Source organism: Suillus discolor (assembly GCF_016758755.1).
Source record: "Suillus discolor strain FC423 chromosome Unknown F5147scaffold_36, whole genome shotgun sequence".
NCBI lineage: Eukaryota > Fungi > Basidiomycota > Agaricomycetes > Boletales > Suillaceae > Suillus > Suillus discolor.
In genome coordinates, this window is record NW_024541283.1 from 326103 (window position 1) to 347467 (window position 21365).

Here is a 21365-nt window from a genome sequence, read left to right on the forward strand (position 1 = left end):
ACCTTTACAATTGTCAAATTCTCAAGTTGACCGTAACCCGACCCATTCATTATCTCTCTCATTTCAGCTTCAAAGGTTGTCCATGTGTTCTTAATTTCACAACTAACCAACACCTTTTTTCATTCATTTATTTCGTTTTATTCAATGTCTACTCCGACGACGGCTAATATTCCATCAAACTGTCATACGCCCTCTCCGATTCCTTCACGACGCATTCAATACGAGCATCGACTTCCTCATCACGATACCAACAAACGTACACGAAGGAGCAACTCAGAAAATATGACTGTCGAACAACCTTCTTCCGCCTCTGACTCTTCATCACAAAGTGGTATGGCAGACAACGAAACAGAGCCAGAACAACAGTCAGAACTATCTTCTCAAACCGCTCCAGCTCCTAAGAAGAAACGTACACGCACTCTCACGACTCCGCACCAATCTGCTGTCTTACACGCACTCCTCGCACAGGTATGTTTCTTCGTTCACAAACCAACCTTATCAAGGCGTCTAATTGTTTCCTCTAGTCTCGCTTCCCGACAACAACAATGCGTGAGGAGGTAGGCCGCCAAATTGGTCTCAGTGCTCGCAAAGTCCAAGTATGTAACATGCTCATGTGAATATCATACCTTGCTCACAAATCTTCATGACAGATCTGGTTCCAAGTTAGTTCCTCCAGCTTTTTTCCTACTCTTTTGTTGAAACTCATATCGATTCGTGGTAGAACCAACGCCAGAAAGCCAGGCGTCCCCAGAGTGATTCTGCACCGTTATCTCGTCCAGCTCATTTTGGGCCCTTCCCAGGCGCTCCGCAATCAACTTCTTCCTCCCATACAGCTCTTGATGTTGGTATGGCGGAATCATTCCCCGACATTTCAGGAGCTTGTGCTCCGCGGAACCCCGTGCCTAGATCAGGTCCGCCACTTGATCCTGGGCTTTCAGGTCCTGGTATACCCGGACGGTGCACGTCACCCTACCCCACCTCTTCAGAAGAGTATCCCCACATTGCAGCGAGCCCCGACTCCACCTCATCAATGCAAAACCGCAGCTCTCGCGGCCTTGAGGACTTTCCCAGCCTCACGCTACGCGAACCTGTTCCCCGCATCCTTGCGTCACGCTCATTTTTAATGCACGAGGGCGCACAGTCCCCTCCCTCCTCGCGAGTGCTCCCACCCATTCACTTTAGTGCCTTGGAATCACGCATCAGTACTGACCCTTATGTGTCACCAACGTCCTCACTACCTCCCTCTCAACTATCTTCTACCAGCATTATGCACCAACACGAGCCCACACGCCACACAGAGCGCATCTCCACAGTGACAGGCATCCCGCCTCCTTTCGCACTGCAACCCCAGCCGCAGTGGGATCCGAATAGCTTCGCGCCATTCACCCGCCCGGAGTTCGCTTCATTTTCGAGTCCATCAAGGTCTGGGAGATTCCTCTCCTCTGAATCTCGTGATCGCTTTGCTCCCCACGTCTCCCCAGAATTGCACAGCACAAGGGAATATCGTCCGTTTTCAGGCGAGCGCCAGCTCACCTCACCCTCAGTTCTGCGTCCATTCAACACTTTCCGTGATATAATCGATCCCAGAGGGTACCCTGCACGCGAGTCCTCATCTAAAGACGCCAGCTCCAAGCGCTTAGACGATGACGAACCCCGCCGGAACCGTTGATAATCTCTTTCCGCACCAGTGCATGATGCTGACGCTGACGCTTTTGCGCTCATTTCGATTCACGATTGAAATATTCACGCATTCCATGAAGAAAAAAATGATGAGTTTCCCTAACAAGCCCCGATATACCATGCTCGTTCCTTACCGCAACCACCGTACAAAAGTACAACTTTAATCACTCGTTTTTTTCTCCGCGCTCTCGTTCGTTTGCGTTATTGTTGTCTGTTCGATCGTCGCCGCACACCCTTTTTTATCCATATCGTCTCTCCTGTCTTAATCGTCTATCCCTACGGAATTCCGTCATACTAATCTCAGTACAGCCTTTATAACCACTGTTCTTTTACCACTTATATGTCATTCTTTTCGAGCGCTTCCCCATCTTCACAGAACTATCTCTATTACCATTATCTTCAGCATCTTGCCAAACAATACATTTAACTTTGGCATACCGAACTCCATAGTTCAATTAACGCTACCGATTTGATACCTTGCAGTTGCCAGCTACCGTTACTCAATTATAACCATTAATGCTAATTCATTACCCGGCGCGACTCTGAAGAAGGTACTATAGATCCAGGTGTACTACTACTTCCAGGAAAAGTTAAACACGGTTGTGAACGGGAGAATTCCGTTACGCGTGACATCATGTTGCGATCCATGCACCAAGATATATTGTGAAAAAAAAAATGCAATCATATCAGGTCCAAGATCAATGGAACCATCCACTAGCTGGGTGAGGATGTACCCCACGGTCTTGCGACTAATGCCCCCGTCACCCTCTTCTCCAAAATAAATGAATTACAATTCAACCGCAGTGGCATTGGAACTGCTTTTGATCGCCGCAAGACGGACGCGCAATAAGGCCCGGGTCCGCAGCCTCGTCTCCAGCGCAGAAGCTTCCTCACCCCCGGGAGGACGTGCCAACGGGGGATCTACAGTTAACGACGCAGAGCTTGAGATCGGGGTCGCAACATCCCTCTGAGCCAGCCGTTGCTCCTCTTCAAGTCTCTGCAACAACACTGCCCGCGTATCTGTGGAAGTGCGTGCTGATGGTGCGGTTTTTTTGTTCCTATATTCATATGTCGCGACTTCCCGATTGCCACGCTGGATATGCTCCGCCACATCCAAAAGGATATCGACGTGATTAGAGTTGTGCGACACTGAAATAGGGTTTAGGTTTGGGGGTAGTCCCGATGAAGGGGCGGGATGCGCATCGACGGTTCCAGGATTGATGACAAGGCACGGCGATGTGTTGGTGCGCTGTTCTTCTTTACCTTTGTTTCTGTATTTATCTGTGCCTCCGCACGGCGTACCGCACGGACAAGCGGTAGCTTCCTCTCCAGCTAACGTGTTTTTTTCATCGGTGCATTTAGCGATAGAATCGGAAAACAAGTTCCGGATCCTTTCGCGTTGATGCCCTGCCGCCGACGTACGTTCTTCCCCGAGAGGCATCGATATATCTGAGCGCCGCTCGAGAGAAGGATGAGAAGACAACGAAGCAGGCGGCGCATTGGCAGGAAGGTTCGACAACTGCGAAAGAAGGACAGGCGTACCATCACCACTACCGCTCTCATCACGGGCATCTCGGTATCCTGATGGATGAGGTAAAAATTCAGGAGCGACATCGTTCTTCCGTGCGGTTGCGCCTGCGAGATGCTTGCTTCTCGATGGTGTGGATTGGGAGAGATGAGCCTGGACTGATGCTAGTAAAGTGCGGTTTCGAGGAGGACGACCGGGCGTGCTTGGGCGTTTATGTGACGTAGGAGCTACAGGCTCTGAATCGATGTCCATCTTATCAGCAGCATCTACTGGAACACGAGCCGGTGCGGGGAGGACAAGGGAGGGTCTAAGATCGAACTCTACAGGCGTATTGAACTTCCGGTTTCCGGGGGTATATGATTCCGCTGTCTGTTTGGATTTGACAACAGCGTACGGCACAGGTTCTCCTGTTATGCATGGTAGCGTGCTACACGAGGTATGTTCACTCTTGCCCCGAAGAGATGTGTTACGACCTTCTGGTTCTTTTCCTTTCGCCTTCGTAGAAGTCGTCAGCTGCTCCCGAGTGTTGTCAAGGTGACTATGTCGATCATTCGAGGTATCAGGTATACCTCGACACTCGCTGACGCTGTGAGTTCGTCGATGGTTCCTGCGATCTTGGGAGAAATAGTCTGGAGAGCTTTCTTGAAGGTGGGTTGCGGGAGGAGTTCTTATGTGCTCAGGACGCAGGGTTGGGGAAGGAGGTCGAGATAGCGGAGATCGAGATCGGAACCGATGATGACGGTGATGGGGCGACCGGGATCGAGAACGGGAATCATAACACCACCGATTCTCTCTTTCCTGCTCGTGGGGCGGAGGATCTGGGGAGGTATCATACTGCACAATTCAGCGCGGATCCCCGAGTTTGTTCAGAGAAAGTATCACACCTGCACCAAATTGTCATAAATTGATAAATCACGACCACTCCGCATATAACAGTATATCTCTAGGACAAAGTTAGAAATACAGAACAGAGTTACATATGGATGAGAAGAAACCACTAACCATGTGCAAAATGTTCGGCGTTCGGGTGCCTCTGGCCCTCGATATAAGAAGTGTCTATGTCTAGGAACTCGGAGAGAAGTTTGACGGCAGATTCAGCTCGTATGTCTATTGATTTCATGAGAGAAATGATAAACGTCGTGAGGAACTATAATATATGTCAGCGATGCAAGTAAGGCGCAGAGTAGCACACAAGCGACTACAATACACATACCTCAACATCAAGATTTTGCCAAACGCGCAGTTCACGACGGAGAAAGATGGTGGCTCGACTTATCATGTCTGGAGATGCCGCAAACTGGGCTGGACTGGGGTAAGGACGATACCGGGTGAATGTGTTAGACGCGACATGCTGGGCGAGATGAGACGCGTGTGTAAATGCAAGAAGAAGCACACACCTTTGCATAGAGATGACTTTGGTACACCCAACGTCTTCTGGCGATTGCTCGTTCAAGTTCATCAGCGTCGTAACGATCCCTGCGGCCCCAGTAGCGATTCCTACGTGCCCGTCGGGCAACTCGTACACGAGATTCCCCCGTGGGTAATAACTGTGGTGACGAGGAACGTGGTGGGGGCAAATAATGTTTTTGATAATCGAACTGCGAGCGTATATGATGTATAAGATATTCACCGATCAACTGGGAGCACAATGGACACTTTTGAGATTGCTCTAGAAAACATGGTCACCAATTGCTGGAGTAGAAACGGAGCGCTGGGCTAACCTGCCCAAATCGAAATGCATTCAAAGCAGAACTCATGGGAGCAAGTTGGAATAACAGTTCGGTCAACCAAGGGTTGCAGACAAATGACGCAGTGATCATGACCTAGGTCTTCATCATTCAAAGTCGAAGGGTCATTTGACAGCGGCGGAGATGTCGGAGACGACTCGAGTTTAATGCGCTTAGAGCTAGGCCTGGTAGGGCTGGCGCTCATTCCAGGGAAAGTACTAAGTAGTACGAGTTGAGTACGACTCTACGAGTAATTATCAGACATTCACTGAGCGGGAAAAGCCCCGGGAATCAGTTGCTATCCTTACATAATCACGTGCATACTATCACCGTGACACTAACTCACAGTTACGACACTGGCGGGAGAGCTCTCAGAGTACATTCATCAAGGTCAGATTCAAGACTTAATTGAACATGTTGAAGCAAGTATGTTTCGATTATGGGACATGCACTGGATGGAAATAGAGCCCACAAGAGCCCGTAATACACTTTCCCAAACACAATTGTGAATTCATCACTCAACCGGCGTCAGTTGTCAATTTCATTCAATCCTTGATCTTCTGCGCACTGGGCCGTGTTCCCCTGTAATTGACAAAACTTGTCAGGACTCGTCCAAATCTCGTTCAGAATAACGCAAGGACGAGATGGGTTCATCACTGATCAGCCCTCTTAGCAGTGACTGGATTGCAAGTGTGTTTGGTTTACAACCATAATCCGCCCGATCCACTTATACCTTCGTCTAAAGTCCCTTGCTAGCGAGTCCAGGAGAAAGCATCCAGAAATACGCGAGGTACGACGGAAAGTGCTCATCCCATGTACTGGCGTCTTACTATGTCCACGCAAAGGCAGCAGAGAAGTCGCTTGCGATACTTAGGTCCTCTCCAGAACAAGCGACAGCATCTTTGGCGTCTGGTACGCGATTCCATTCAAACGCGCCTCACTTTCTTCATCGTTCACCCACAGACAGCGCACAGTCAGATGATCTTCTCCGTCCAGTGTTCATGGGGTGTGCGACCAAAAACGCGAAAGTAGTCGCCATCTCGTTGGGGTCGCTGCAGCGCTTGATAGCCCTCAAGGCTGTATCACAGTCTGTTGTCCCACTCATCGTAAGCACGATGAACGATGCCATGAGCCAAGGCGTGGACATTCAACTTCGGATCCTGCAAACCTTGGTCTCTTTGATCACTAATTTTCCTTCGATACACGAAGAGCTCCTGGGAGAGGTACATTCTGTCTATACTTCCTGGTACCTATCTGATTACCTGTCAAAGGCATTGCTTCTCTGTTTTAAACTGCAGGATTCTAGGATCGCGGTAGTCTCTTCAACAGCAGCAGCCACCCTGCGCCAACTGGTCATGTTTATCTTTGAAAAAAAATGGTCAATGAGGATCGTCGAGAGAGCGACGACACTCTGGAGCTGTCTGAGGCGACGCTTCCGGACGGTAGCACCAAAGCGTTAGGGCCTTGTGCCAAAGATGTATTCTCTGTCTTCGAAGATATCTGTCTCCTCGCAAACCCGCTCTACTCGGAGTGAGCGCGCAGATGATGGGGGTCGGGATTTCTCATACGGGTGATAGTGCTGCACCATCAGGATCCAATTATGGTCTGGGTGTCGGTGGGGTTGCTGGAATGGTCGCCACGGCTGCAAGTGCTACCGTGTCAGAAATAGTCGGGATAATTGGGCCTGGCATTGGTCTAAGCGTGCAGAACTTGACCATGAAGCTCAAATGGTGCAGTCCCCATTTCACATCTCTTTGGAAGCTGTCTTCTCGGTATGTGTCATTGATGATGTCCTTGGTCTGCCAATGCTCATTTGGTTTCGTGCTCAGGCCTATTCAATACCGATAAAGCTAAAGTACGAGTGTACTGCTTGATCGATGCAAAACTACTATGGTGAGCTATGTTGCTGACGAGGCTCTTCGCGGAAATATTCCTTTCCCGAGGTATGTCGCATTATTTTCTGTTGCTGAACCAACTTTGACAGGGCTCGTGAAGACGAACTGTTGTATGTACTCCATGAGGTCCTGGATTTACGGCTTTGGTCAGGAACCCTGTGGGCCATACTGTCAGTCGCCATCGAAGTTTAGTGATTCTCAACCCGGTACTTGTTCCTTTGCTCTATAATCTTATTTGCGCTGAACGTCTGCTCAGCTGTTGATGTCGGTCTTTCACCGTCTGCACTCATTGCGGATGTGGTGAAACGGTCGCCAGTGGCTCATACCTTCTATTTCTATTCGGTGTTGTGTGAAATCGCTTCTATCCCTCGGAAGACGCCATCGGCATGAGTGAGTACGAATTCCTTGCCGCCAGAGACCAATCAGGAGAGAAGAGGCAATGTTCTACGGCCTCATATCGGTGCTCTGGAAGAGGGTGGGGATGCAATGGAGGTAGATGCGAGAACACTTGCAAGGAAGGCGTTGCAGGTTATCGGGAAGGAGATGGACACGATTTAGCAATGTATGGTTTGGTCTACTTTGCAAGAGTTATTCTATTATCATGCCTAATATCTACGACCGATTTGAATGGGTAGCACAGGCATGGTTCAGACTGGCTTAACCGTGATCAGTTCTCGTGACGTTATGTAAGAGGGGTACATCAGTGGCGATGTTAGGGGTAAAAACACTGTATAAAGAAGCCCCTGGCGAGAGTCAACGTTTCAACCCTCTCCCGCCATCTTGATTTCGACATGGCTACAAATGCATCAAATAACCAATCAGTTGCATGATACTACCCAGAAACTTGCAGTTCAGGCGGGCAAGATTCAAGAGGTGAGTTCTGAGTCCTATGCCAATATGTCTGGCTTATCAGCGTTTCAGTGGACAACAGAACGGATAATACTTCGCAATAAATCGACAAGTACAATAGTGATCTAACCGAAAGGCTCGACAAAATTGAAAAGGAGTCCAAGGAGCTCAGGCAGATTATCCAGAAGGTGAGTGCATATTACTATGGGACCTTTGTTCAATTATCGACAACTTTGCTGTAGACCAGTGACAGTATCCTGGAACTCGAACAGCAGGTCTTAGTTGACGATTACCTCGAACTTCTATCTGTAGAGCAATCGCAAAAGTGTCGTGCTCGTAGTAGTTGCAATTGGTGAATAATGATGTCATACACAATATATGCGACAACCAACAACATTATTTGCCTCCATGCCACGCTAGCGCTCCTCGTCACCACAGTTATTTTCAACGGGGGAATCTTGGGTACGAGTTGCCTGATGGGCAGATAGTAGGAATGCATCACTGGGGCCGGTTACTGACTTTCCTCATCTCCGAGTTGTCTTCGAGTCTAATACCATTCTACGTTTATTTTTGAATGCGGCATCAGTCTTCTAAGTTGACCTCCTTGCAAAGCACCAGAAGCAGTGAGCACAGAACAAAATTATACTTACCACAGAGGGGATTCATCTAGCCATATGGCGCGATCAATATTCAACGTTCTATACTGCTAGTGCAAGGCTACGGCCTTTTACGTACCCAAACCTTCCTTTTCCCGCTTATTAGTATCCACCTCGGAGTTCTTGTATTTCCTTCCGCCCACTGGTTTCGTCATCAGCACATCGAAAGCATAGAGACAATGTGTCAACCATCACGTGATGTGACAGCTATAAATGAAATCTCTGACAGAATCGGAATTAAGCCGAGCGGCACCACGCTTCCCCACCCCAGATTCTGTGACAGACTTGTTCCCAGACTGTCCACATCATTGATTGATGTACAGCTAGACTTCCTGACTGGCGAGGTTGACATCACGGCACTTTCCGAACAACCACTTGGGCGCTACAGATACTCCCATGTTTGACTCGAACATCTCTTCAGAGCACTGAACGCACTAGTTGAACCTAATCTATCGATGGTCAGTCACATTTGCCTTCTTCCTACTATCAGATCTAAGGCGAGCTACTAGGCAACTGAATCATCCCCGCAAGTGCCCGATCATGTCGCAGCTCCCACACAGTCCAATACCAACACTTTGCCAGCTGAGACCCTCGAATTTGCACACAGAATGTTTGACGCTGCGCGGGGGGGAGATACAGAGCTAATTCTTCAAGCAGTTGACAAGGGCTTGCCAGTCAACCTCACAAATGAGAAAGGTGCGTCCGAGTCATTGATACATGTCCCATATCCCAGAATGACGTACGACATTCATATAGGAAACACATTATTAATGCTCGCAGCATACGCAGGCCACGTGGAATTGACTAAAGGTCTTCTGCAACGGAAAGCAGATCCAAACAGGCTCAACGATCTTGGTCAATCTATGATTGCGGGCGCCGTGTTCAAGTCGCACGATGAGGTTGTGCGTGTTCTGGTCGAAGCTGGCGCAGATCCGAGAATAGGCAAACCCACTGCAATACAGGCAGCTCATATATTTGGTCGGAAGGAGTTGATGGAAGTACTGGGTGCAAAGCAGGGTGACATCGGCACTGATGTGCCCACCCCTCTTAGTGCACGTCCCGAAAAGTGATCACGCTCAAGTCAATTTGAACGTTGCGATAGATAACCTGTGCTACCCATTCAAATCGATCGTGGCAAGTTCATAGATATTAGGCATCAAAATAAAATAACTCTTGTAAAGTAGACGAAACCATCCATTGCTAAATCGTGCCCATCTTGGAGCGTGCGCGTGAAGGACCACTTGGATAACAAAATAACGCGAATGTGGTACCAGTGGCAGCTAGCTTATGGCATAACTTCCGAGTCAAGTACCTGAGATAGGCACCGTGACCGTCTCGTCGATGTTGGTTATGGAACAAGGGAGGGTCTAAGACCGGACTCTACAGGCGTATTGAACTTGCGATTGCCGGGGGTATATGATCCCACTATTTCTTGGGATTCGATGACAGCGTTCGGCACAAATTCTCCTGAAATACGTGGTGGTGTGCTACTCGAGGGATGTTGACTCTTGCCCCGAGGAGGCGTGTTATGACCTTCTGGTTCTTTTCCTTTTACCTTTGTAGAAGTCGTCAGCTGCTCCTGAGTGTTGTCAAGGTGACTACGTCGGTCATTCGAGGTAAGTATCAGGTATACCTCGACACTCGCTGACGCTGTGAGTTCGTCGATGGTTCCTGCGATCTTGGGAGAGATAGTCTGGAGAGCTTTCTTGAAGGTGGGTTGCGGGAGGAGTTCTTCTGTGCTCAGGACGCAGGGTTGGGAAAGGATGTCGAGATACTAGTCCATGAGAAATACAGAACAAGAGTTACATATGAATGAGAAGAAACTACTGACCATGTCGGCGTTTGGGTGCCTCTGGCCCTCGATATAAAGAGTATCTAGGTCTAGGAACTCGGAGAGAAGTTTGACGGCAGATTCAGCTTGTATGTCTATTGATTTCATGAGAGAAATGATGAACGTCGTGAGGGACTAAAAGGAGCTCGCAGGTATTCTGCCAAACAACTTGACCCTGCAACGAACAGGGTTTCATATCAGGGAACATATGTCCAAGTCAGAGTAGCACACAAGCCGACTACAATACTACACGTACCTCAACATCAAGGTTTGCCAGACACGCAGTTCAACACGACGTCGGAGAAAGATGGTGGCTCGACTTATCATGTCTGGAGATGCTGCAAACTGGACTGGGGTAGTAAGGACGATACCGGGTGAATGAGTAAGACGCGACATGCTGGGCGAGATGAGACGCGTGTGTAAATGCAAGAAGAAGCACACACTTTTGCATAAAGATGACTTTGGTCACCCAATGTCTTCTGGCGATTGCTTGTTCAAGTTCATCAGCATCGCGACAATCCCTGCGGTCCCGATAGCGATTCCTACGTGCCCGTCGGGCAACTCGTACGCGAGACTCCCTCGTTGGTAATAACTGTGGTGACGAGGAGCGTGGTGGGGGCAAATAATGTTTTTGGTAATCGAACTGTGAGCATATATGATGTATAAGATATTCACCGATCAACTGGGAGCACAATGAATACTTTTGCGATTGCTCTGCAAGTATGCAGGTAGAAAATGGAAGTCAATCAATAGGGTCCGTTGTTCGATTTTCAAGATGCTGTCACAGTTCTACGGCAAAGTTGTCAATAATTGAACAAATGTCCCATAGCAATATGTACTCACCTCCTTGACCTCCTGCTTGAAGTTCGACCTCGAGCGAAATGTCAAGGAGGCTCTCTACATGTATACAGGAGTAAAATAGAAGTCAGAGACTTGGTGTGCTCGCACTGCTTCTGATGACAGTAGGTAATCATACATGAATATTATACGTCCAGTTGTAGATCTTGACTGAGGAGGCACGGCGTCTGCCCGTTTGGTAAGTCCACAGCCGTGATGGTCACCTTACCACTCAAAGGTGACAATGACGGCTGTCGAAGACCAGGACTTACCCAAATGTGCGATTTCGTTGCCCAAGCGGCGGAAGCTATTCTCCAATGTGTTTTGAAACGCCATCAAGACAAATTGGGGAATAGCATCAGGCTATAATATTATAGTGAGACAAGACAAGCGGGATGAACGAGACGGTACATACCTCAGCGTTAGAAACAAACAGCTGAGTTGGAACGGAACGTAGCGAAACCGAATTAAAGGAAATATGACCAGGGTCCAGCGGCTTCACACGGAGTTTGAACATTCCTTGCTGACAAAGTGTCACCTCCTTCAAGTTGGAAACCCACCGCAATAGCTCATAGATTCGGTCGGAAGGAGTTGATGAGAGTACTGGGTACAAAGCAGGGTGACATCGGCACTGATGTGCCCACTATATGCGCAAGCGAGAAGCAAGTGCTCGGTAGTGTTGGGAAACGATACTGAGGTGTCAACGAGAGACGCGACAATATATGTACCTGCGGAGATGCTTAGGTAATGTAACACCGGAGGATCGACGAGCGGAAGTGCCATAAGGCGCAGAAGTCAAGAAGCAACGGACAGTACTTGTGGTACCGGTGGTGTGATCAAGATAACGAGATAAAGGAAAAAGGGAACGAAGAGTCTCACCCACCCCTCTTAGTGCACGTCCCAAGAACTGATCACGGTTAAGCCAGTTTGAACGTTGCGATAGATAACCTGCGCTAAATCGATCGTGGCAAGCCCATAGATATTAGGCATCAAAATAAAATAACCCTTGCAAAGTAGACCAAACCATCCACTGCTAAATCGTGCCCATCTCCTTCCCGAGAATCTGCAACGCCTTCCTCGCAAGTGTTCTCGCATCTATCTCCATTACATCGCCACCTTCTTCCAGAGCACCGATATGATGCCGTAGAACATTGCCTCTTCTCTCCTGGTTGGTCTCGGGTGCCGAGGAATTCATAATCACCCATGTCGATGGCGTCTTCCGAGGGATAGAAGCGATTTCACACAGCACCGAATAGAAATAGAAGATATGAGCGACTGGCGACCGTTTCACCACATCCGCAATGAGTGCAGACGGTGAGAGATTGGCATCAACAGCTGAGCAGACGTTCAGCCCAAATCAGATTATAGAGCAAAGGAACAAGTACCGGGTTGAGAATCACTAAACTTCGATGGCGACTCTGACAGTGCGGCCCACAGGGTTCCTGACCAAAGCCGTAAATCCAGGACCTTACGGAGTACATACAACAGTTCATCTTCACGAGCCCTGTTCAAAGTTGGTTCAGCAACAGAAAATAATGCGACATGATCACAATTTACCTCGGGAAAGGCATATTTCCGCGAAGAGCCTCGTCAGCGACATAGCTCACCATAGTAGTTTTGCATCGATCAAGTAAGGTCGGTAGACAAAGTGCAGCAACTCGTTTTCTTGAAGACTCTTGATCTATGAGAACAGTTAGCGCTGGAAATGCGCGCAGAGGGATTGGTTTACCGCTTGTAACATTAGAGCATATCAAGAACAAAAGATCAAAACACCAAAACGAAAATCGCTCCCTCGAAACTAGGACCCCGGGGGCAGTTGTTCCGACGTCAAGGTCGACCTTTTCAAAGTCGTGCGAGTCCCGAGAGTCGTCTGACACATTCGCAGTATCTGTCGAGGGCGAATCAGGGCGTGAGGGATCCATACGTGACTCGTACAACTGGCTGCCCTTGTGCAAGATCTTGGCGAACTGTGCGATGAGGTGATCAGGGACTCTTGCGTCTCCAAGATGTGGCACGAGATCAATCTCCAATGAGCTGATGAGAGACAGATCGAAGTTTTCCTCCGCTTCCTGATCTTCGAGTGAGAAACTCTCTATCGCAGTGCTGCAAACGAGTTAGTCATGGGGTGTAAGAGGACGACAGAACGAAAAGGAGATAAGGATAAAATGCGCACCAATCAGCCAAAATGCCACCCCGAAAGACCTCAATGATTTGTCGCCATATGCCTTCAATTCGTGTATTGGATATACCTGTATTTTATGATCAGATGAAGTCAACCAGATCGTTAACTACGTACGATCGTCGAATGTTGCCATCCTCCTGACCGAGTCAGTGACTATACGGAGGAAACTTGTTGTAGCAGTCTTCCACAGAGGAGGATCTTTGCCAAACTTTGATGGAGCAGGACACTCGTACTTTAGCTTTATCGGTATTGAATAGGCCTGAGCACGAAGCCAAATGAGCATTCGAAAATCAAGGAAATCATCAATGACACATACCGAGAAGATAGCTTCCAAAGTCCCATCTTCATAGATCTCGAGCTCATCCTTGAAGCGCATGTATAACTCAACGATAAGCGGCATGACTTTCTTGGACAACGCAATGTACGTGACTTGTTTTTGAGACGATGCTGCAATAGGCGTTGCCGGGGAGGCGGGAGACAAGACGGGCACATGAAAAGCAGCCAGAAACGGAAGTGTGCTGAATTCCGAGAGATCTCGTAAGATGAGAGATGGAATACCAGATCCCGTTAAGTTAATATCCGCGATGGCGTCCAAGACCACTACCTGTCATATTAATGAGACGATGGTGTTCAGTGAATGCTGAACATTCACCTACCTGAACGGGTGACAAACCATCAACATCCGGGCGGTAGTCCGTCGAGTCAGGATAAGTAAGAACACCTGTGCATGGTTCAGGGAAAGGGACGACAACAGAAATAGGGAGACATGCCCTTGAGGATTTCCATCAGACGATTGAGGCGCTGAAGCGGCCATTCCTTCTTCGTCTGGGTCAGACTAATGGAACGTGTGCTCCGTATGACGTCGACAAGAGCAACCAAACTCTCCTGAGTAAATGCACGGTGGTGCTGTGTCGTATTCGTACTCGGAGAGAGCTGGGATCTCTCACCCTGGAGAACCATGCTCCCTATGTCACTGCACGCCATCCATACGCATTCCCAAGCTTCCGACACTTTGGCTTGCAGAGAGGCGTCTGCGCCAGAAAGCGCTTTCACCACTTTCCCCAAACAAAGTAATGCAGGTGGACTCAAGTTTCGACGGTCCAAGGATACGGTATCGTGAACGTGGGTAACAAACACGGACCATGCTTTTGAGAAGGATTCCAGATGCATGATCTTGACGACTAGGAAATCGCTGATAATAGATCCAATCGACTGCAATGCGAGACTCTTCGATTCGTCCCATGCATGTTCGGGAGACTGCGCCGCCAGACCAGAATTCAGCAGGGCTCCGGGCTCAAAGGCACTGCGCCGGGTTTCGATAGATATTGTGTCGAGAAGCGGGAATGTGATCTTCCATATGCAGTCATTCCACGTATCCAGCGTAAGCGTGGCGCCGTAAAGCTGCATTGCACGGAAAAGGGTCTGGATGGCGCCTACACGAACATCGTGCCTGGTGTCAGTACAGAGACCTAGAACTTCCAACAGCAGACACATCCACAGAGCGCTATATTCCGGTTCCATCTCTGCATCCTTCCGCTTTGCCTGGATCGAATCCGACACACTCCAGAGAAGGCTTTCTGCGGCAGTAAGCGCAATGTTCGTGTCGGCTTGTCGACCGAATTGTCCAAGGGTTTTGATGCAAAGCCGCAAGTCTTCAGGGGATAATACAGACACGGAGTCACAGACAAGTTTAAGGGACTGGAAGGCGATCTTCACCAGTGCTGTGTAGCCGCGGTCGCTAACATACCCCAGAGGCAGTGGCTTTAGACGAGGCGTCTCTTGAAGCGATAGCGTGCTAATGGAATCGACCGACTGAGATCTGGAGAGAGCTGCGGGTTTACAGATGCTCCCCAGCATCTCAAAAATGCTGCCCCACCCGACGATAAAAGTGTGTCCAGACGCTTGTAGAATTTGATGCAGGGTCTCTAATCCCATTCGCCGGAGCTCAATATTCGTGCTCGTCGCTGGGACGTCGGATGATGCGGGTACTATTTGTTTAGATAGAACGTCGAGAACGCGACGCTGAACTTTAGCCTGCAGGTCTCCAGTGGATGACAAGTTACGCGGGACCACGGTAAGAATTTCATCAAGGACGCGTGCTGCCTGCACTCGTATTGACTGCGGTGCTGAGGAGAGACCCATGACCCACAGAAGATGATTTGTAGTAGTGTTCCATGCGACCTCAGGTGCACGATAGATGAGGCGATGGAAGTTTAGCATCGCTACTGAACCCAGCCGCTCGACACCGAAATCGCCCTGACGCTGAGAAGATGTTAGATTGTGACGCACAAGGATCAACCCTGACTTACCAGAGTGCGCGGCAGATGAATTCCGCTGACACGCCTTCTATGGGGAGAAATCGGTACAGGACTCAAGGAATCCTCCGACTCAGTCAGCGTGCTCCCATCAGATTGCATCCCAACCATCTCTGAGCTAAGTTTGCAGAGCGCGGTGACAAAGTCCTGAAAAGCTGAATCCTCCAGGTTTTTGGACGCATCGAAGAGGCGCTGCACAGCAGCAAGCACGCTCTCTGAATCGATATCCATGAGGAGGGGATGACGAGCCACTTTTCCCTGTTCAGCGGAACTCATCGCTGACACCGATCGACTGGGTGTCATGGGTGTGCTCATCCGCCGGTTGGTAGATGCTTGCGACGCTTTGACGTTCAAGACGTAGTCCGCGTTCTGTAAGGCTTCCAGAATGCCATACCAGCTCTCTCCCAGGCTGCCAGCAAGGAAAAGGGCACTGGATACCAAGACTTTGAGACATGCTAGATTTCGATCGGAAAGTCCCGGAGCCTGGATAGGTGCTGTCAACCCCAAGTTATCCGTGAAGGAAGTCGACGTTCGTGGTGTCGGAGGTTCAATGTAGGATTCCAAGCTGGACACTACTCGCGAAGGTATTGCAAATTTGGAAAGTGAATTGAACAATGCGTCGCGAGGAGTGCTCAGGGCGAGCATCCCAGCAACGTTCGTCAAAGCTTGATAGCTGCTAAGAACGTCTATGAAAAGCTCGTCTGAAAGATTTGTCGAGATAATGAAGGAGAGGGCTGCGAGAAGCGCAGGCCAGCCATTCTCAACCATAGAACGCACGATAATGAGGTGCTCAGTTGCATGATCGTCCTGCGGGAGTGTGGAGAGGTCAAGAGCGGCGGGTGCGCGAATGACAGGCTCGCCGGCCGCTCGAGGACGTTGTACCATGATGGACGTGTACAGTGGTCCAGTGAATGAGGCGAAGCCTTCGCACAGGGAGACAATACACTGCACAGCGAGAAGGTAAATGTATGCTTCGGGGATTGGTGGCGAGTCCGCTTTGTCTAATTGATCGATGCTGGTCAGGAAAGATGGTTCAGGGTAATCCGCGAGATGTAAAATGGGGACTGTACCATTGGAGCTTCATGGCCGAGTTCTGCACGCTTAGACCAACGCCAGACCCAATTATCCCGACTACTCCCGATACGGTAGCACTTGCAGCCGTAGCGACCATCCCAGCAACCCCACCAACATCCAAACCATAATTGGATCCCGGTGGTGCAGCACTATCACCCGTATGAGAAATTCCGACCCCCATCATCTGCGCGCTCACTCCGAGCAGAGCAGGTTTCTCAGTAACAAGGCGTTTCAATGCGACTATCATAGAGCTGAAGACCTTGGAGCCCGGCTGCTGCGCATCGTAGCGATCCCATATGTTTCGGACAAGTTCAGCATCGCTGCATACCCTGAAAAGAAACTTGAGTGCGAAATTTGGGGCGTCAAGCTCAAAACATACCCTCTCATTATCTCCATCGCAAGGACCCTTGTCCATATTGGTCGTGAGCCAGAATGGTCCAGATTCGACGTATCGGAATCTTCTGAGATCATTCTTATGAGAAGCATCAGGAATACTTCAGCTTCCGTCTCTAGCTCGAATGAGAACTGCTTCAAGATCAAGAACACAACTCGCGTGCATCTGAGTGTCAACGGAAAGACATGTCTGTCGGAGAGAGATTTCAGAATCAGTGGACAGAGATGGTGTTGCAGCAACATCAAAAGCTCCGCATGCTACGACGAGCATTAGTATGAATTAGCTAAATGGGACTGACAAACTTGCCTTCCTGAACAGCTCGTGGTAGTTCGTGAGTACACTCTCAATTAACTCCAAGGCGAAGGTCTTATGTAGGTAGTCGAGCTTCAAGAAATTGGGTCTCTCTGAATTTGCGAGGAGACAGAGATCTTCGAAGACAGAGAATGCATCCTTGGCACAAGGCCCTAACGCTTTGGTGCTACCGTCCGGAAGCGTCGCCTCAGACAGCTCTAGAGTGCCGTTGCTCTCTTGACGATCCTCGTTGACCATTTTTTCAAAGATAAACATGACCAGTTGGCGCAGGGTGGCTGCTGCTGTTGAAGAGACTACTGCAATCCTAGAATCTTGCAGCTTGAAACAGAGAAGCAATGCCTTTGACGGGTAATCAGCTAGGTACCAGGTAGTATAGACAGAATGTACCTCTCCCAGGAGCTCTTCGTGTATCGAAGGAAAATTAGTGATCAAAGAGACTAAGGTTTGCAGGATCCGAAGTTGAATGTCCACGCCTTGGCTCATGGCATCGTTCATCGTGCTTACGATGAGTGGGACAACAGACTGTGGTACAGCCTTGAGGGCTATCAAGCGCTGCAGCGACCCCAACGAGATGGCGACTACTTTCGCGTTTTTGGTCGCACACCCCATGAACACTGGACGGAGAAGATCATCTGACTGTGCGCTGTCTGTGGGTGAACGATGAAGAAAGTGAGGCGCGTTTGAATGGAATCACGTACCAGACGCCAAAGATGCTGTCGCTTGCTCTGGAGAGGACCTAAGTATCGCAAGCGACTTCTCTGCTGCCTTTGCGTGGACATAGTAAGACGCCAGTACATGGGATGAGCACTTTCCGTCGTACCTCGCGTATTTCTGGATGCTTTCTCCTGGACTCGCTAGCAAGGGACTTTGGACGAAGGTATAAGTGGACCTGGCGGATTATGGTTGTAAACACAAACACACTTGCAATTCAGTCACTAGGAAGGCTAATGAACTCATCTCGTCCTTGCGTTATTTTGAACGAGATTTAGACTTGTCCCGACAAATTCCAACAGGTTTTTATCGATTACAGGGAAACACAGCCTAGTGCGCAGAAGATCAAGGATTGAAAGAAATTGTCAATTGAGGGTCGAATAATGAATTACAATTGTGTTTGGGAAAGTATATTATGGACGCTTGTTGACTCTGTTACTAGGTCATCAATATCCACGGTGCCTTAGGCTGTTGTTTACACTATCATGATCGAAGCAGTATTACTTGCCTTTAGCATGTACTCGTACGTTCAAGTCTTGAGTCTTTCATGAATTAAACATTGACCATCACCGTAGTAGCACAAAATTCAATTCGATCGGATAACTGCTTTATATTGCTAATATCGCTAAAGGTAGATCATCATGATTTCCATCTTGCTTTACCGAGGCTGCAATACCCCAGCCCCATGTAGTTCTCAAACAGAGCCTCCGTGAGTCAACTTCACCGTGACCTTGCGGCTCGCCGTCAAATTCCCGGGATCGATGAGCACTCAACGTATCATTTCCCTCACACTAGCAGGTCTTCGACGCGCTAGTGCAGTTTCAGCTCTCTATTAAGTGTGTATTCACTCTGATCCACTCCATTTTGCACTCAATAAGAGACCTTTTACAGCAAGATGGGGAAATGGTCATCTTTCCTCACTAACTTGGTGTATTGAGTTGTGTTGCAGCTGTGCCCTCCCGACCATATTCTTCGATCCTTCGGTTTCAACAATCTTGCATTCACCCTTCGAGACAGATGGCTGCAGCGAGGCATCATGTTTGACCTTGATGAGGCCATCGAGCACAATCGGGCTGCACTGGAGCTACTCCCCGGTGTCATTCTAATCGAGTTTTCGTCTTCGTAACGTGGTCGATAAATCCACTGATATCATGACACATATTCGCATGCTCCCCCACTTTCACGCTTTCTCCTGCCTCCGCTGTCTTCTGACCTCCAGACGGCCGCTGGAGATGGTCCAGTGATCATCCACAATGTTAGTCAGCACAGCTGCGATGACTTGATTATCCATAGAGTGGAAGATCCTGTTCATGTATCGCTTGACATTACACAAGTCGAAGTGCCTGAATTCTCCTCTGAGTTCCAATCACTCGCAGATTAGTTTGGGTCTTCCGATCACTCGTCGGCATCCTTCGCAAACTTTGGAATGATATCGTTGACCCCGTGGTCCAAGCTCTCGGGGAGTTAAATGTTCGCCCTGGTTCGCGTATCTGGTGGTGTCCCACTGCTGAGCTCACGCTGCTTCCCATCAATGCAGCAGGACCATACGAGAAGAGGAAAGACAAATTTTCTGACATTTACATATCCTCTTACACCCCCACTTTGGCGACTCTCATTCGTGCGAGACAGCAAGTTTCTTGAGATGCGTCCTCGCAACATTTTGTTGCTATCGGCCAAGGCAATCTGGTAAAAGGGAGGGAGCTCAAATGTGTCGCTTTCGAGCTAGCCGTCGTCGCTCAGCATGTTGCTCCCATCGTCTCCTTCACATTCATTCCTCGAGGATGGCAACGCAACAGTTGATGGTGCACTCGATGCACTCAATCATAATCAGTGGCTTCATCTCGCCTGCCACAGATTACCGAATCGGACACAGCCGTTCGAGTCCTCCTTCACCATGCGCGACGACCCATTGATGATACGGGACATCATCCGATCCAACTGGCAGAATCCACAGTTTGCATTTTTATCGGCTTGCCACACTACCGTGGGCGATGACAAGAGTCCCGATGAGTTGATACATCTCGATACAGCTATGCAATTCTGCGGATTTCGCAGTGTGATTGGTTCCATGTGGTTTGTTGACGATGAGGTTGCACGCCAGGTCGTGTCTGCTTTTTACCGCAACCTCATTGATGATTCGACAAGATTGGGCTGCACTCGTGCTAAGGTAGCACTGCACAAGTCCGTGAAATCGTTGCGCAAGAAGATTCCATTAGCACAGCATATTGTATTTCAAGTTTTCATTGCCTCACTCTCCTGTTGCTTACTCATTTAATGATATTTCTGCATGATACTTTGTTATTCTGTTCTGTACTAGTGCCACACACCGCGTCGCATTGAATGAATCTGATTCAGTGAGTGATGTTAGACGTGAACTATCCTTGCTACCCCCGTAGCGTATGTATTTGTTCATTTGTTCAGTTCTGATTGTAGCTTGCTCTTATGGCTGCCGCAGCAATGGCTGAGTTGCTCCACAGAGTGACAGCAGGTAAGGTCGCGTACTGAGCACTGTAGACCATCTGAAAGTCCTCGATAACATGGTTGCAGATGCTGTTTGGTCACTCCGTTCGAAACGTACAACGGGCCGCAGGGGTAGGTACACATCATACAATCTTCATCAGTAAATAGAACACGAATTCCTGGGAAAAAATGGAAGTAAAAGTGGTCATCAATAGGTATGAGAAACCATGCTCCACTCGCTTTAGCAACTGGGGTCGTCAATGAACCACTGCCCATAGACACCCCAGATCTAGAGGTATGTCAGATAAAATTTCGGAGCGATGGCTCAATTGCACGTACGCTATCGAAGCACGAGTCCGCACCAGAGAATCCTTGGCCTAAGAAATGAGCAGGCGTTGTCGCACAGAATTCTTTATAGTCTGCGTTGGCCGGTACGTTCATGAGATGTTGCTCAATGTGCTACAATTCAGATCAAATAAAGTCCCAGAGAACAATGCATATGCCTCTCACTCTCTTGTGCGAGCCTTTAGCGGTACATCCCTATGGGGCAGAGCGGTAAGTTTAGGTGCAAAGTAAAACTTTTATCTTACCCAATCCCTATATCCACTCCAGTATGTGACACAGTCTAGTTCGTTATGTCTGATGGCGAAATGACCGATTACCATACCTGAACGCTACACCAAGTCAAATGCTGTTATCAGGACTAACGAAAAACGTCAACTAACATATTCACATCTGGAGGCAAAGTGAGGCCGGCCATGGACAACCACTGGAGTACTCATGCATATTTTCGCCCACTGGCGGTTCCAAGGTGAGACGTTGATTTCTGCCACGTACTCCCTTGTTGCATAACTCGTGCAGGAATGAGATTCAAGATTGGTCCAAGCAATCTCATCGGGGGGCATAGACGAGAG

General features: G+C 48.9%; 9 protein-coding genes across 9 annotated transcripts; 5 read left to right on the top strand and 4 right to left on the bottom strand.

Moving 5' to 3' along the window:
* Positions 1–15: 15 nt before the first annotated feature.
* F5147DRAFT_233880 (uncharacterized protein) lies at positions 16–2068 on the top strand. The gene is made up of 4 exons (XM_041428747.1): positions 16–468; positions 525–596; positions 651–662; positions 722–2068. Exons 1-4 carry the CDS (start codon positions 145–147, stop codon positions 1667–1669), a joined length of 1356 nt encoding a protein of 451 aa, XP_041291533.1. The 5' UTR covers positions 16–144; the 3' UTR covers positions 1670–2068.
* A 399-nt stretch (positions 2069–2467) lies between these two features.
* On the bottom strand, positions 2468–5222 carry F5147DRAFT_837939 (uncharacterized protein; the record flags this gene model as incomplete). The annotated part of the gene is made up of 6 exons (XM_041444111.1): positions 4930–5222; positions 4606–4877; positions 4422–4559; positions 4211–4355; positions 4093–4151; positions 2468–4042 (listed from the first exon to the last, which is right to left on the bottom strand). The coding sequence occupies exons 1-6, from the start codon at positions 5138–5140 to the stop codon at positions 2468–2470; spliced, it is 2400 nt and encodes a 799-aa protein (XP_041291534.1). The 5' UTR covers positions 5141–5222.
* Positions 5223–5792: 570 nt separating this feature from the next.
* On the top strand, positions 5793–6575 carry F5147DRAFT_233950 (uncharacterized protein). The gene is made up of 3 exons (XM_041428748.1): positions 5793–5847; positions 5899–6158; positions 6207–6575. The coding sequence occupies exons 2-3, from the start codon at positions 5937–5939 to the stop codon at positions 6393–6395; spliced, it is 411 nt and encodes a 136-aa protein (XP_041291535.1). The 5' UTR covers positions 5793–5847; positions 5899–5936; the 3' UTR covers positions 6396–6575.
* Positions 6576–6587: 12 nt separating this feature from the next.
* Positions 6588–7312, top strand: F5147DRAFT_233970 (uncharacterized protein). Its single transcript, XM_041428749.1, has 4 exons — positions 6588–6707; positions 6765–6878; positions 6920–7036; positions 7087–7312. Exons 2-4 carry the CDS (start codon positions 6836–6838, stop codon positions 7218–7220), a joined length of 294 nt encoding a protein of 97 aa, XP_041291536.1. The 5' UTR covers positions 6588–6707; positions 6765–6835; the 3' UTR covers positions 7221–7312.
* A 1273-nt stretch (positions 7313–8585) lies between these two features.
* F5147DRAFT_637741 (ankyrin repeat-containing domain protein) lies at positions 8586–9500 on the top strand. Its single transcript, XM_041432952.1, has 3 exons — positions 8586–8793; positions 8845–9031; positions 9092–9500. Exons 1-3 carry the CDS (start codon positions 8791–8793, stop codon positions 9403–9405), a joined length of 504 nt encoding a protein of 167 aa, XP_041291537.1. The 5' UTR covers positions 8586–8790; the 3' UTR covers positions 9406–9500.
* Positions 9501–9683: 183 nt separating this feature from the next.
* Positions 9684–12001, bottom strand: F5147DRAFT_837941 (uncharacterized protein; the record flags this gene model as incomplete). Its single annotated transcript, XM_041444112.1, has 6 exons — positions 11883–12001; positions 11419–11643; positions 11276–11366; positions 11010–11063; positions 10167–10261; positions 9684–10109 (listed from the first exon to the last, which is right to left on the bottom strand). The coding sequence occupies exons 2-6, from the start codon at positions 11518–11520 to the stop codon at positions 9684–9686; spliced, it is 768 nt and encodes a 255-aa protein (XP_041291538.1). The 5' UTR covers positions 11521–11643; positions 11883–12001.
* F5147DRAFT_804964 (uncharacterized protein) lies at positions 11919–18237 on the bottom strand (the record flags this gene model as incomplete). The annotated part of the gene is made up of 18 exons (XM_041443343.1): positions 11919–12338; positions 12389–12507; positions 12561–12684; positions 12733–13106; positions 13177–13252; positions 13300–13444; positions 13502–13789; positions 13842–13906; positions 13938–15447; positions 15495–16515; positions 16571–16903; positions 16954–17099; positions 17146–17225; positions 17271–17619; positions 17668–17927; positions 17979–18045; positions 18101–18145; positions 18202–18237. 18 exons carry the CDS (start codon positions 18235–18237, stop codon positions 12037–12039), a joined length of 5340 nt encoding a protein of 1779 aa, XP_041291539.1. The 3' UTR covers positions 11919–12036.
* Positions 18238–19401: 1164 nt separating this feature from the next.
* On the top strand, positions 19402–20266 carry F5147DRAFT_579077 (CHAT domain-containing protein; the record flags this gene model as incomplete). The annotated part of the gene is made up of 2 exons (XM_041431469.1): positions 19402–19623; positions 19718–20266. Coding segments are annotated over 2 exons (771 nt in total), but the record flags the coding sequence as incomplete, so codon positions are not given.
* A 426-nt stretch (positions 20267–20692) lies between these two features.
* Positions 20693–21356, bottom strand: F5147DRAFT_579096 (uncharacterized protein; the record flags this gene model as incomplete). The annotated part of the gene is made up of 5 exons (XM_041431471.1): positions 20693–20740; positions 20791–20910; positions 20962–20991; positions 21042–21118; positions 21173–21356. 5 exons carry the CDS (start codon positions 21354–21356, stop codon positions 20693–20695), a joined length of 459 nt encoding a protein of 152 aa, XP_041291541.1.
* Positions 21357–21365: the final 9 nt, after the last annotated feature.

Excerpts from the sequence above, each read along its gene's own strand:
- F5147DRAFT_233880 (XM_041428747.1), top strand. The coding sequence starts at position 145 with ATGTCTACTCCGACGACGGCTAATATTCCATCAAACTGTCATACGCCC. Across the intron at positions 469-524 it reads TACACGCACTCCTCGCACAG|TCTCGCTTCCCGACAACAAC; the intron begins GTATGTTTCTTC and ends TGTTTCCTCTAG.
- F5147DRAFT_233950 (XM_041428748.1), top strand. The coding sequence starts at position 5,937 with ATGGGGTGTGCGACCAAAAACGCGAAAGTAGTCGCCATCTCGTTGGGG. Across the intron at positions 6,159-6,206 it reads ACGAAGAGCTCCTGGGAGAG|GCATTGCTTCTCTGTTTTAA; the intron begins GTACATTCTGTC and ends TACCTGTCAAAG.
- F5147DRAFT_233970 (XM_041428749.1), top strand. The coding sequence starts at position 6,836 with ATGTTGCTGACGAGGCTCTTCGCGGAAATATTCCTTTCCCGAG. Across the intron at positions 6,879-6,919 it reads GGAAATATTCCTTTCCCGAG|GGCTCGTGAAGACGAACTGT; the intron begins GTATGTCGCATT and ends CAACTTTGACAG. Across the intron at positions 7,037-7,086 it reads GTTTAGTGATTCTCAACCCG|CTGTTGATGTCGGTCTTTCA; the intron begins GTACTTGTTCCT and ends ACGTCTGCTCAG.
- F5147DRAFT_637741 (XM_041432952.1), top strand. Across the intron at positions 9,032-9,091 it reads CAACCTCACAAATGAGAAAG|GAAACACATTATTAATGCTC; the intron begins GTGCGTCCGAGT and ends ACATTCATATAG.